Source organism: Galleria mellonella, unplaced genomic scaffold (genome assembly GCF_026898425.1).
Source record: "Galleria mellonella isolate WM207_F2 unplaced genomic scaffold, CSIRO_AGI_GalMel_v1 utg36, whole genome shotgun sequence".
NCBI lineage: Eukaryota > Metazoa > Arthropoda > Insecta > Lepidoptera > Pyralidae > Galleria > Galleria mellonella.
In genome coordinates, this window is record NW_026442086.1 from 6346634 (window position 1) to 6359965 (window position 13332).

General features: G+C 34.5%; 1 protein-coding gene across 1 annotated transcript in view; it reads right to left on the reverse strand.

Annotated features, from left to right (window-relative positions):
• LOC128201192 (uncharacterized) overlaps positions 1-13332 on the reverse strand; it is a 38611-nt gene that overhangs the window by 11403 nt on the left and 13876 nt on the right. Inside the window, exon 3 of the mRNA XM_052897389.1 lies at positions 7501-7636. Coding sequence (XP_052753349.1) covers positions 7501-7636 — 136 coding nt within the window. The remainder of the gene's footprint in view (positions 1-7500; positions 7637-13332) is intronic.

Genomic DNA, 13332 nt, shown 5'->3' on the forward strand with positions numbered 1-13332 from the left:
CCTTTACATAAACAGTTTTATGTTGTTGGGGATTTTACGTGATAATGGAGCTTTGTTAAATAGCAGATATAAATTTTGTATATATTTTTAGTGTTACGTGCCAAAATATACACAGAAACCCTTACTATATGAGTACTGTCCCTCTGTCCATTCGTCCGACCAACCATCTATCACAACACTCACGCTTTCGGACTGCATTTTGGAATGGTTTTAGGAAATCCTGGCTTCCTTATATACCATAGGAATTAATTAAATAAATATTCTGATTTTCTTTACTAGAGGCCAAAAGTTGGTACTAGTAAGTCCATTATGAAAATAAAATTTTAAAATTTCAAATACCACTTGGACTAGCCAAGTGGTGTATCATATAAAAGAGCTTCTATGATACGTTTTAAAATATTTTCTATTCGTTTTTATACTGCTTAGTTTTAGTCTTTGACTATAACAGAAAATGCGTAAACAAGTTCTTCGAAACCTGTATTCAAAAATATCCCTTCCCTTTCTACTAAGTTTACTTGAAATGGAATCTCCAAATTGAATTAGGATAGTGGGTTTCAGTAAATATTAAACTATTTATCTCCAAGCTCTCTCTCTATGTTGGTTATCATTATTTTTCTCGTGCCGGCAACACAATAAACTAAGCTACAAAATATAGAGCTTTCAATTCACCTTATTTCATTTTTGTATATTTTGGATAACATTTACATCAATTCTGATTAAACAAATTTTTTTCTTCAATGAATAATGGTCCCATATTAGTTTTATCAAAATCGAACTATTGTTTCATCATCATCATCACATCAGACGTTAACTGCTGAACATAAGCATCTACGTATTTTTTTATGGGTGAAAATGGTACAGTAACCCCGCCTGCGCTAACGTGATACGCCGGCGGAGCACTAGTGAAGGGTGATAGATGAGAATGAAAAGAGGCCAGTTAGCCCATCATGACGAATTCATCAGGAATTAACCATGATAGTTTCCAGAGAGAACCGCGAGATGGTCGACCTGGTTGGGTATATTGCTAGCAATGGGATTCTCAGTCTCCATTACTAACAATCCCTTTCCCCCCGAATCTTCGTATTAGGTAGCTACGAAGATGCTTATGTTCAGCAATTAACGAAAGCATCTTCGCTAGTAGTTGTCACGCTTGGCAGACGCACTAACAACCGCAGTTAGACTTTGGGGATGTTTAACGAGAGTAGCTGCTGCCCATCCCTCGACCATTAATTTCCTTTAGTCGCTTCTTAATACTCCCGCAGGAAAGGAAGAGATGGCCCATTCTGTGCTGGGACCAAACAGCAACTTTACCAACTAATAACTTTAACAAAAACATGGTACACAGTTAGTTTCATAGTTATATATTATGAATACATAATATAATAATTTTTTTTATACAACTGAGCATGGCATACAATGACGGCCCATTTTTTGGAACGTGGTAACCGTCGCCTATAGACGATTGTACCATGGACATAAAAAATTGTTTCGCCCATGATACCCCCCATGCGTTGCCGTTCCTGAAGACTCAGGTGTTATTCCTCTGTACCCTGTAAATTCACGTCATAGCCCACCCTTCAAACCGAAACACAGCCATGCAAACACGACTGCTTCACGGTAGAAACACGAATAGGACAGAGATACCCAAGCAATCGACTTTTGTACAAAGTCTCCCTCTAGTAAAATAATAATAAATTATAGCTTTATATAAACTACAGATAACGACATCATTTTTAAAATTTACATAGAAGCCACACGATCACGTGATCGATTTAGTATGAGAACTTGAAAAAATAGTTTAAGTCCTAGACTATTCTTGTCGGATTAAATTGTTTAATTTCATTAATAATATAATTTGGTTCGGTATACTCTGACCACAGGGTCAGTTTAATACAGATACAGATCTGTATTAAATTATCTAGAATGAAGATGGAAACTTACGTATTAATTTAGAACTTGATACGAGTGTTTCTAATTCAAGAAGTAATTTAAAAGTTACCTACTTCTTAATTGACATACCATAAACTGAAAGACCAATGACTGAAAACAAACTTTAATAGCTACCAGGGAGACTTCGTAAGTCATCTGTTTTTATCCCCTTCGAGTTTCTGTCGTGAAGCAGTTATGTTTGCATGGCTGTGTTTCTGTTTTAAAAGAAAAATATAACAACGAAAACATAGAGTACAGAGACATAACAACATAGTCCTCAGGAATTGCAACGCATAAAGGATATCATTATTATTGAGGCACTGCATAAAGGTACGTGATAATGAGACCAGCTGGTACCAAGCGCTGTAACACACACATTAATAAACACACACACATACTCATTTTAATATACACTATAATTATCAATACATCATACACCTCTGTGTAGTGACTCAATACAGACGCTTTGCCGTAAACAGGTGAATTGCCGTCTCCCGTGTATATCCCGTAGTTCCACCTGAGTAAATCAGGACATAAGCTCTCCTATATGCTAAATTAATGTACAGTGGCGTAGCTACCGGAGGGCTAGACGGGGCAGTGCACCGGGGCCCCCAATCTCAGGGGGCCCCTCGGACTTTGACTCATTGACGAATCTAGATTACGACGAATATGAAGTACGTCGAATTGGGAACACGACGAATACGGAACAAACTATTTTAAATAGTTCGGGCTCTAGTTTGTTTTATACCCCAGAGCTTTGGTTACCTAGCTACGCCACTGTTAGTGTATAACCTATTCGTGTACAAAATTTCATTCAATAGTTTATGCGTAAATCCCTCCATTTATTGTAGTTGTTACTAACTTTCTTATTTATTATATTAATAGGATTAGTGAAATAGGAGATGAAAGTTTGTATGCGGCATCATTTATTTCTCAAATAAGGGGTATAAAACTCAGTTCCACGTAGACAAAGTCGCAGGCATCGACTGATACAATAATTTTCCTTCAGCATTTTACAATAAATTTTCTCCAAGATCGTATCCGATATGACGAGAAGACGTGATATCAGATTGCTCGCGATGATGTATTGGAAGAATACAATCTACGTTGAAATTTAATTTAATTGAGAGAAAATTAAATTTTCTTATACGTATCGTAGTGAGTTAATAATTGTGTAAACATTACTTCTTCTTATTTTATTAATTTAAAAAAAATTACACCTTTACAATGTCTGTAGATCAGGAGTGGCCTACTTGACTAGACCCAAGATCTACTGTTTACTGACGAAACCCCGTGCGATCTACCAATTGCATACTTCTTGAATATTGTATTGTAGTTTTTTTTTTTTTTTTAATTTTATTTTATTAAGAGAAAAAACATAAAACTAAAAACTATTCTTAGTAAATACTTATTTATATTTGGATGTTTAGATCTTTGTTACTCAATTACGCTTAAACGGCTCAATGGTTTTTATACATAGGTACATTATTTAACACGTATGATATTTTACATACTGATAAATACAGACAAAACCGCCGGAAACAGCTAGTATGTATATAATCCTTTTGATATTATAAGTACGAAAATTTATAAAAATAGATGTATATTACTCATGCATGAAAAAAAAACTACTTTTTTTTATACAACTTAGAATGGCAAACAAGCTGACGGCCCAATTGATGGAAAGTGGTAACCGTCGCCTATAGACATGAGCAGTGCCATGGACATAACAGAGTGTACTGTTTCGCCCATGAAGCACCCCATGCGTTTCCAATCCTGAGAACTCAGATGTTATTTCTCTGTACCCAGTAAATTAACTGCCTATCCCACCCTTTAAACCGAAACACAGCCACGCAAACACAACTGCTTAACGGTTGAAACACGAATGGGACAGAGGTAACCAAGCAAAAGACTTCTGTACTAAGTCTCTCTCTACTTAACGGATTTAAATGAAATTTAGTACACAGGTGGACTATATCCTAATTTAGCACTTAGGATACTTTAAGTTTTTATTCACGCTGGTAGAGTCACGGGATACATATAATAAAAAATAGAAAAGAGAAATAGAAAAAATAAAAAAGTGTTAAGCAAACTGTAATGGCAATGGGCTAGTCACATAGCTCGAAGAATCGACAACCGATGGGGAAGAAAGGTTCCTGAATAGTGACACCGTACCAGTAAATGCAGTGTTGGACGACCCCCCCACTAGATAGAGTGACGACCTCAAATACATTGCAGGGAGTCAGTAAATGCAGGTGACTCAGAACCGTTATGGCAATCAATGGGAGAGAGCTATTTTCAGCAATGGACAGATAATGGCTGAGATGATGAGGCTATTGACGATGTTCCTTCCTTTATTATTCAATTAATTTTCTGTCTGTCAACGATATCGAAACATTGATCAGGATAAAGGTACCCACGTGTTTCTCCATCCCAAATAATCTATGTACAATATATTTTCACGACGATATACTGAACCGTTAAGCCACCAAACGTATCCAATGAATAAATAAACAAACTCGCTTTTCAATTTCCAATATTAGTAAAGGTCGCACACAAAAAAATTATCAGAAGAATCTACAAAGGTGAGCTTATTTCATCTCTTCCATATAACCTTCAGAGGTGACAACAATTGCTACTCGTATTTGAATACATTAATATGGAGATTTTTTGGTCGCGTATTTTTTCTTGATCATTATACCTATCATATAACATTTCTTATAATAGCTTTGTTACAAATACCAAACGAGAAAAACATGTCATTTGATATAAACGACTATTTGGAAATAACAAAAAAAAAAACATAATTAAAGATTGTCTCCCAGAAAAAAAAAACAACTTTATGACAAAACCAGTTATTTTAATTTACAAACTAAACTACTAAACCAATTTTGATATAATTTCTATGAGATCAATCAACAAATATATCCTTTCCGATAAAAAAGAATTTTCCAAATCGGTTTAAAACTGACGAACTTATGAGGTAACAAACATAAAAAATACAACCTCAATTGAGGAGCTCCTTCATTTTGGAATCGATTGAAAATAATGATGACTCAAAGAGCTTGTAAACAAATCAATTCAAATAAAGATTACTTCTATTTATAACCGGTCGAGTATTTATTACAAAACCTTTTTGTGGAAAAAAGAGTACACATGATTTCTAATAACATCAATTATTTGCATTTTATTCAATTAAATGTTTCCAGACGTACTTTTCGCAAATTTGTGAAAAAAAATTCTGTTCGTAAAATTTTGGACAAAATGACAATCTTGGAGAAACTTTTGGAGAAAAATGAAATGGACTCGGATAAATGTAGACAATATTGTTTGGGCAGTTCTGATATGTGCAAAATGTATAAAAATATAAATATATAAATGAACGTAGCAAAACAGAGAACGGAATTAGAGAATCACAGGTAAAAGTAGAAATGAAGGTAAGAATTCTTTTACGTCGTTCGCTTTGTACGAAACACACCGTAAAATAGTACATGGCGAAAGTGAAAAACGATTTAAGTTTGTGATTAGACAAAAATTCCGCAAATAGTATCAATTTGGAGATAAAATATTTGATGTTTGGGTAAATATCAAAAGCCGCAATTGGTGGCCCTAATTCGATTGCGATAAAATCACCATGCACAATGTTTAGGTATTCAGTAGGGGTGGATCTATCGTGTAATCTAATTCCGAAGTTTGGACTCGAATTTTGGGTGTCCATTGATACCAGACCCGTAGCCGGTGAGTGATACTTGTCATTCGAAATTCTATTCAACATCAAGTTCTTATTACATTTGGCTCCAAAAATGTTTACTTACTAGCTTATTGCCCGATACGACGTAACAGTCAATAAGCTAGTAAGTAAACTTTTAAATAAACATAAATACGCAAAACTAAATAAATATAAATAACCAAATTTTTCATAAATAAAAAACATATCTAGATAAAACCTACACGAGTTTTAAGTAAGACCTTCAAGGATACAGCTGTGCAACCAATTTGATGCAATCGTTTTTTGCGTAATCCCGGAACAAACATCATCTATTTACAATTTCATTATATTAATAAGAATGTGAATGTGAATGTGAATGTGAAAAGGACTCCATTTTCCGCGCTTAGCCTCTCACTTGGGCCATTGTGCGTATGAGTCGTAGCTAGTGCAGCCAACCTAGCTTCGTCCAGAAGCGCAGAAGCTTCCTGGGTTCTTCACAGGCCTCACGGAGCGACCTCACCGTTCCGAGGATTTCTAAACGTTGATGGGCCACAGCCTCACATTCCAGGATTACGTGAATAGCCGTTTCGTTCGGCGTCGAAACAGCCTCGACATAGAGGGCTGTCTGTGGCTCCTATTGTGTATAGATGTTTGATTAATGGACAATGACCCGTTATTGTCCCTATCATTGTTTTGAGGTTTTTTCTGTCTAGATGTAATAAACGTTTTGATAGTCGTTGATTCAACATAGGTACGGCCAATTTTGATTGTCTGCAATCAGTAGCCTGTATCCATCTTTGGTTTTGTATGTCAGAGGATCTTTGACGAATCCACATTCGAAGTTGTGAGAATGGAAGAGGAAGGAGTGGATACGGGCCTACCACCCTCGTTCCTGAGCCTTTTCTAGCTAGTTCGTCTGCGGCATCGTTACCATAAGATCCACTGTGCCCTCTTATCCTTTGGAGGATAACTCGGTTATTGGAAGATATCCTATCCAGTGAATGGTGGCATTCAATTATTAGTTTGTTGTTTGTCTTGTTGTTTCGTAATGTTTTTAGTACTGCTGCGCTGTCAGATAAGAATCTAATGCTATAACTATTTATTCCTAGCTTATGTACAACTGCAGCAGCCTCGGTTATTGCAACACATTCGCATTGGATATATTAATAAGATAAGGTGCTAAAAAAACTTTATTAGATAGATTCTATGATACTGGTCATCGTATGGATTTCTTTCTGTGCAAAAAAAACAGCAACATTGCATATTACGAGTAGATTGAAAACAGACATTTGAATGATTTCCAGTAAATATGATTTATGTTTAATTTCATTGAACTTTTTTTTTAGTCAACTTTAGTTTTCAATTGTAAGAAAAATTGATATCCCAAAAAAGTATTTTATAAAATGCTTCCTTTTATATTTTGAGGACATCGGCTTTTCTGGGGGTTTAAAAGTTGAAAGCAAAGTATAAATTTCCACCGAAGTTGGATTGGGGTCGCACTTGCTGAAAATTTTCCATTTATTTATTGCATTCGTGGCTTACTTATAATACGTACAAACTCATGAATATAAATGTATACATATATACTGTTTATACTGCGTTTAAATTTAGACCTTTTCCCTTTCTTTTTTAGTCTTATTATTTTTCTGTTAAGTCTTGGCCAGACACAATTTTAATTATTCCTCGCCATCCTAAGGTTACCTGAGAATTATCTCTATTTAGCAATAAGCCCGACCATTGTTGCCTCTTTATCCTGCTTTTATATAATTAAGTTTATGTAATTAATTATTCATTTGTGTACATATTGTTAATCGAGTTTTTTTTCATATAGTATAAAGTACTAAGAAATAAGAAATACCAACCTCAGAATCCAAATACAGGGAGGAGTCCAGAGTACTAGATAGCTGAGTTATAATCTCGCAATTCTGAGCAACTAGCGCCGCGTGTGGCACAAAACACAGTACCAGCATTTGTAACAGGAACACTCTGCGTCCGCGCCTGCAATATTAAATTTTATATTTCATAAAAAAATTACCAGAGGGAGACTTTGTACAAAAGTCGTTTGCTTGGGTACCTCTGTCGCATTCGTGTTTCAACCGTAAAGCAGTTGTGTTTGCATGGCTGTGTTTCGGTTTGAAGGAATGGGATATGGCGTGAATTTACAGGGTACAGAGGACTAACATCTGAGTCCTCAGGAATGGCAACACATGGGGGGTATCATGGACGAAACAGTATACTCTGTTATGTCCATGGTATTGCTCATGTCTATAGGCAACGGTTACCGCTTTCCGTCAGGTGGACCGTCAGCTTGTCTGCCATTCTAAGTTGTATAAAAAAAATTCAAAATTAAATAATAAATTTAAATAAAGTCTATTTGAATACTTTAAATATTGATTTGAAATCTAAATAATTTCTGTCCATAATTATTGTTATAATTAATAATTGTTGTTAATAGTCTTATCATTTAAGATAGTTACATTGTTTGTATTAATATTAGTACCTGCAAGGAAACTAGATGTCGCTGTTCAAAATGTGGTACGCGACATTAAGTTCATCCATATTTTATTAGGACATATTTCATGTCTTTTGTTCAATGTACTAGACACGCCTTTCCTCCATTGGGAAAGGCAGAAACAATGTAACGCCAAATGCTTCATTTCAAACGAGCCACTTACGCTTCCTCCACATACATCAATCTTTTAAATTTTTCATACACGCTCGCCAGTTACGGGTGCTTTTAATTTAATCCTTAATGGGTACACTATACGGTATTTTTATTACCTATCATAGTTCAGTACAGTTCCTACCTTTAGTGCATATTGCAATTAATTAATATTGAATCACCAAAATTATGACTTTATACAAAAATCGGCAGCAGCTATGCTTGTATGACTACATTTGTGTTTGTAGTACAGTTATAAACGGGAGACAAAGTATTTTAGTCATCATAAAATAATATAAATGGATGCATCAGTGATACCATAAGCATCACAGTATACTCTGTGACGTCCATATTTTCATGACTATAGATAATAGTTGTTACTACTTGCCTATAGGTAGGCTGTCAGTTTGTATACATTTTTTGCAAATTAATATAAAAAAAATATAATTCAATAGACTAAGACATCAAGAAAAACACAAAAACTCCATCTACTACAATTTATATACCAACTAACTGACTCGGCAAACGTTGTTTTACCATATACATTATTTCTAGAACTATACATGAATATTTATCCTACTAAAATTATTATATTCGATTACCATCTTACAACCCTAATGCGGTATATAAAAATCGCGATTAAAAAACAGGGGTTGATCGTAAAAGCGTGAAAATTGGAATTTGTATGTATTTTTCAATGCTCAACCATAATATAATAAAAATAAAACATTTTATCAATAAAATAAAAAAAAATATATTTAGGGGTGCGTTACCCTTTTCATTGAGAGGTATGAAAAATAGATGTTGGCCGATTCTCAGACCTACCCAATATGCACACAAAATTTCATAAAAATCGGTTATGCCGTTTCGGAGGAGTTTGGTGACAAACACCGTGACACGAGAATTTTATATATTATATATTAATTATTGTCGGTTATTAGTATTTTGCCGTGCGGCCCCGAAATAAAATGGATCATCCCTTCCTTTCCCATGGTTGTCGTAAGAAGCGACTATGTGAACTTAATGATCGAAGGAAGGAATGCAGCGTCCCTCTTAAAACATGAAGCCGAACTACGGCGGCTTAGGGAGAAAGAGATTGTTAGTAATGGAGACTGAGAATCCCATTGCTAGCAATATACCCATCCAGGTCGACCTCGCGGTTCCCCCTAGAAACTAACATGGTTAATTCCTGATGAATTCATCATGATGGGCTAACTGGCCTGTTTTCATTCTCATCAATCACCCTTCACTGGTGCCCCGCCAGCGTATCCCGTTAGTGCAGGCGGGGTTACCATACCATTTTCACCCATCAAATAAAATCTACGGCTGCCTACCCGCCTGCGAAAACCTATGTTAAGCAATGGACAGTTAACGGCTGATATATAATAATAGTTATTAGTATTATTAGTAATATTACTGCTGCCATATACTAATAAAGTATATTTTAATTCTATCTATCCTATTTAAGAGCTGCGCTCTTGTCGGTGGAGCTCTTGCCACTCACTACGATTTTCAGCGAGTCTCTTCACCTCTTTATATTTTATTTATAGACTCATTTTAATTATATACATTAAATTATATAAAATTACATACCATATCTCCTGAATTACTAACATAGTTTTAGATATCATAACTTCATTAACCCTTAAAAGCCTGATTTTTAAAATCAAATAAAAAAATATATAAGTGTACTCTTTACTGTAGGGGAAAAACAGTATAAAATTCAAAATGATATTTTTATATACATATTTTGAAAAAAACATTTGGTAACATGTAAACAGCCAAATAATAAAAAAAAATCGATTGTATGCGCCCAATGCGATTTATAACCCCGGTATCAAATTTGAAACTTCAGGTATTTAAGGGTTAATTTTCCGCTTTAATACAGATGATAAAAGACTCTGGCGAAATTTCGATTCCAGAGTTTTCGATTCTGCATGAAATTTGTGTAATTAAAAAAGTTTTAAGAAATGACAAAAATAGAATTGCAAATACTTTCGAAAGAGTTTAGGAGAGTTGTAAGGAAAGGGATTCACCGAAATAGCTGTTGTAACATATCGAAAAGGGGAAGGGGGATTGTTAATAATGCGGACTACCAGTCCTATTGTTAGCAATATGTCCAACCAGGTCGACCTCCACGTGGTCCTCCCTGGAAACCATCGTGCTGAATTCCAGGTGAATTCATCACGATGAGCTCTGACCTGCTTTTTCGTTCTCACCTATCATCTCTCACTGGTGTATACCGTTAGCGCGTGCGGGGTTACCATTCCATTATCATCCATTAAAAAAAATATATCAAGAAGTAATTTAGTACGTAGTGACACGCTTCGTTGTTATATAAAGTATGGTATTTGTGACTTATTTCATCATATATTCTTAATCGGCTCTTATGACACCCACGAGTAAAGAAGGAATGGCCTATGCCGGGACCACACGGCCAGTGCTTTATTTTGCTTTATACGTGTACAGGACGTAATAAAAATTACGAGTTTACACAAAATAATTAGAATTATTTTGTGTAAACTCGTTACCATTAGTGTGTACGTGACTGCTAACACTTGAAAATTTACGTATATATATATATATATATATATATATATATATATATACATCTTCTGTCCTCATAAACTTATTATGTATATGTATATGTATTATTGTATACAGATATGTATTTATTTTGATTTTAATTGTATGAGTTACTTATATTATATATGTCAACATATTTCATTTTTTAATAGAAACATCTATAATGTTTCCTTCTATTATTGTACGCATACTGCCCGCTAATAAATAATTAATGCTCCTTTCCACTCAGGGTTTGCTGGAAGAGAACTCTTACAGAGTTAAGCTCGCCTGTTGTACATCTTTATTTTATATATATTATATGTTGTAATTTTTTGTGTTTATATATATATGAATGCACATACACTAATAATAGCAAAATTAAACAAAATTATTCTTGTCAAATAACCAGTAATATGGACTTTCGCAAGATAACACCTAGTTCAGTAAAATATATCCTATTTATCAACATAGAATAGAAATAATCATTATTCAAATAGGCTTGTTTACGAGCTCTTTTAAATCGCAATTCTTTTGTGATTCCACTGCTGGATTCGGAATGCTTTTATCTACTGAGGAGAACCCGCATGCAACTCAAAAGTTCCTCTTTCCAATTGGTTTATAAGCAAGATATTTATATATATATATAAATTCAATGAAAAATAATCAAGCAAACCAAGTCCCAACAAGCAGTACCCGTTCACACGTATGTCGGATAAGGCAACCATAACATCGTTTAACCATATTTTAGGGAGCTCAACGACCCGGCCCACCACTCCACCAGTCAGGATCTTATAGTGAGTACGTGGTATGACGAGCTTCAAGTTACTTGAATACATCATGAGTCATCAAAACACTACCTATGCGATAACCAAAATATCCGTCCATTACAAAATTTACATTTATAGACAGGTAAATTAATTAATATAATAATGTCAATAAGTTCATAATCAAAATGTTATGTAAATGTTTGTTAGACATAGCTTATTATAACATATAACATGTAATATATGTTATTCGAAATATTGACGCGACATAGCAAACGGTAAAAGCACCGCAACTTCTGGTATGTCGCACTTTAGATGCAATTAGGAGTTAATTACAAACTATCCACTAACTGTGGCCTAATTTGATAAATAAAGATTTTGTATCAAATGATTGTAACATGAAACATGATGTCGTGATATGATTGTAACATGATGTCGAATTTACATTCACATGTTTACTTTATACCCAGTTTTGCACGTTTCCTTCTTTCTTTCTTTATTCTTTATTGTACACAAAAGGTTATTGAAATGTAAAAACAAACATAACAGTGCAACAAAGGCGAGCTTATCTCCAATAGAGATTTCTTCCAGCAAACCAAATGTGAGAAAACTGACAGTTCATTAGTAGTTACAGTCATACATGTGTACCAGTCGACTTAAATGTTATAGTTAAAAATAAATAAATAAATAAAATGTCTTTACAATTGAAAAGACCAATATTTGTGTCATGTTTCTCTTTTAAGTTGATTTTTTCAAAATATCTTTCTTAGCGGATGCTTAGGTTATAAAATAAACTTATATTTCAAAATTCAATTTTCTGGACTTAGTAGGTAGTTATGGATATGCATAAATGGTCAGGAGAAACAATTTTGTAAATACTTGCTATTACCAGTGACTTCATTCGCATGTCTAGGATATGTTAATCTACCGCAATAAAAAGTAGCCTATATCCTTCATCATTCTCACATCACATGTGTACCAAATTTCATAGTAATTGGTTAAGCTGTTGAAGCATTGAGATGATTTAGCAAAACTTACAAAATGACCAACTACCAAAATTTCTTTGGCTTATTCTCTTCTAAATTATTCATTTATTATAAATAAATAAATATTATAAAAAAATACAAAGATGCAATAATAGCTATTTTATCGTATTTACTATCTATTTACCACACATTTTGTCGTTTCATTTCCCTATTATTTTGCTTAGATTATATTTCTTTTTTTCCTTTTCCTTAAGTTGTATCGACACTGAAATAACAAAATGTATATGTGGCATTTAGTTAATGTTGCCGTGTGTACCCGGCATAGAATGCGCCACGCTTTTCTTTCGCTTGAATGTCGTAAGAGGCGACTAACCTAATGTTCAAGGGATGGGCAGCAACGTCCCTCTTAAAACATCACCATTGCCCGCTAAACGTGGCAACTACTGGCAAAATTCATCCAATAATAAACTGCTATAAGCAATGGCCCCGTTCCTAATGCCAGTCTTCTAGGAAAGGTCTATGTTCAACAGTGGACAAATAACGACTGATATGAAAATAGAGACGACGAGTTAATTTTACAGTTCTCCTCTCTTAGGGGAGAAAGGGATTGTTTGTAATGTAGACTGAGAATCCCATTGCTAGCAATATACCCAACCAGGTCGACCTCCTCGCGGTTCCCCCTGGAAACTATCATGGTTAATTCCTGATGAATTCATC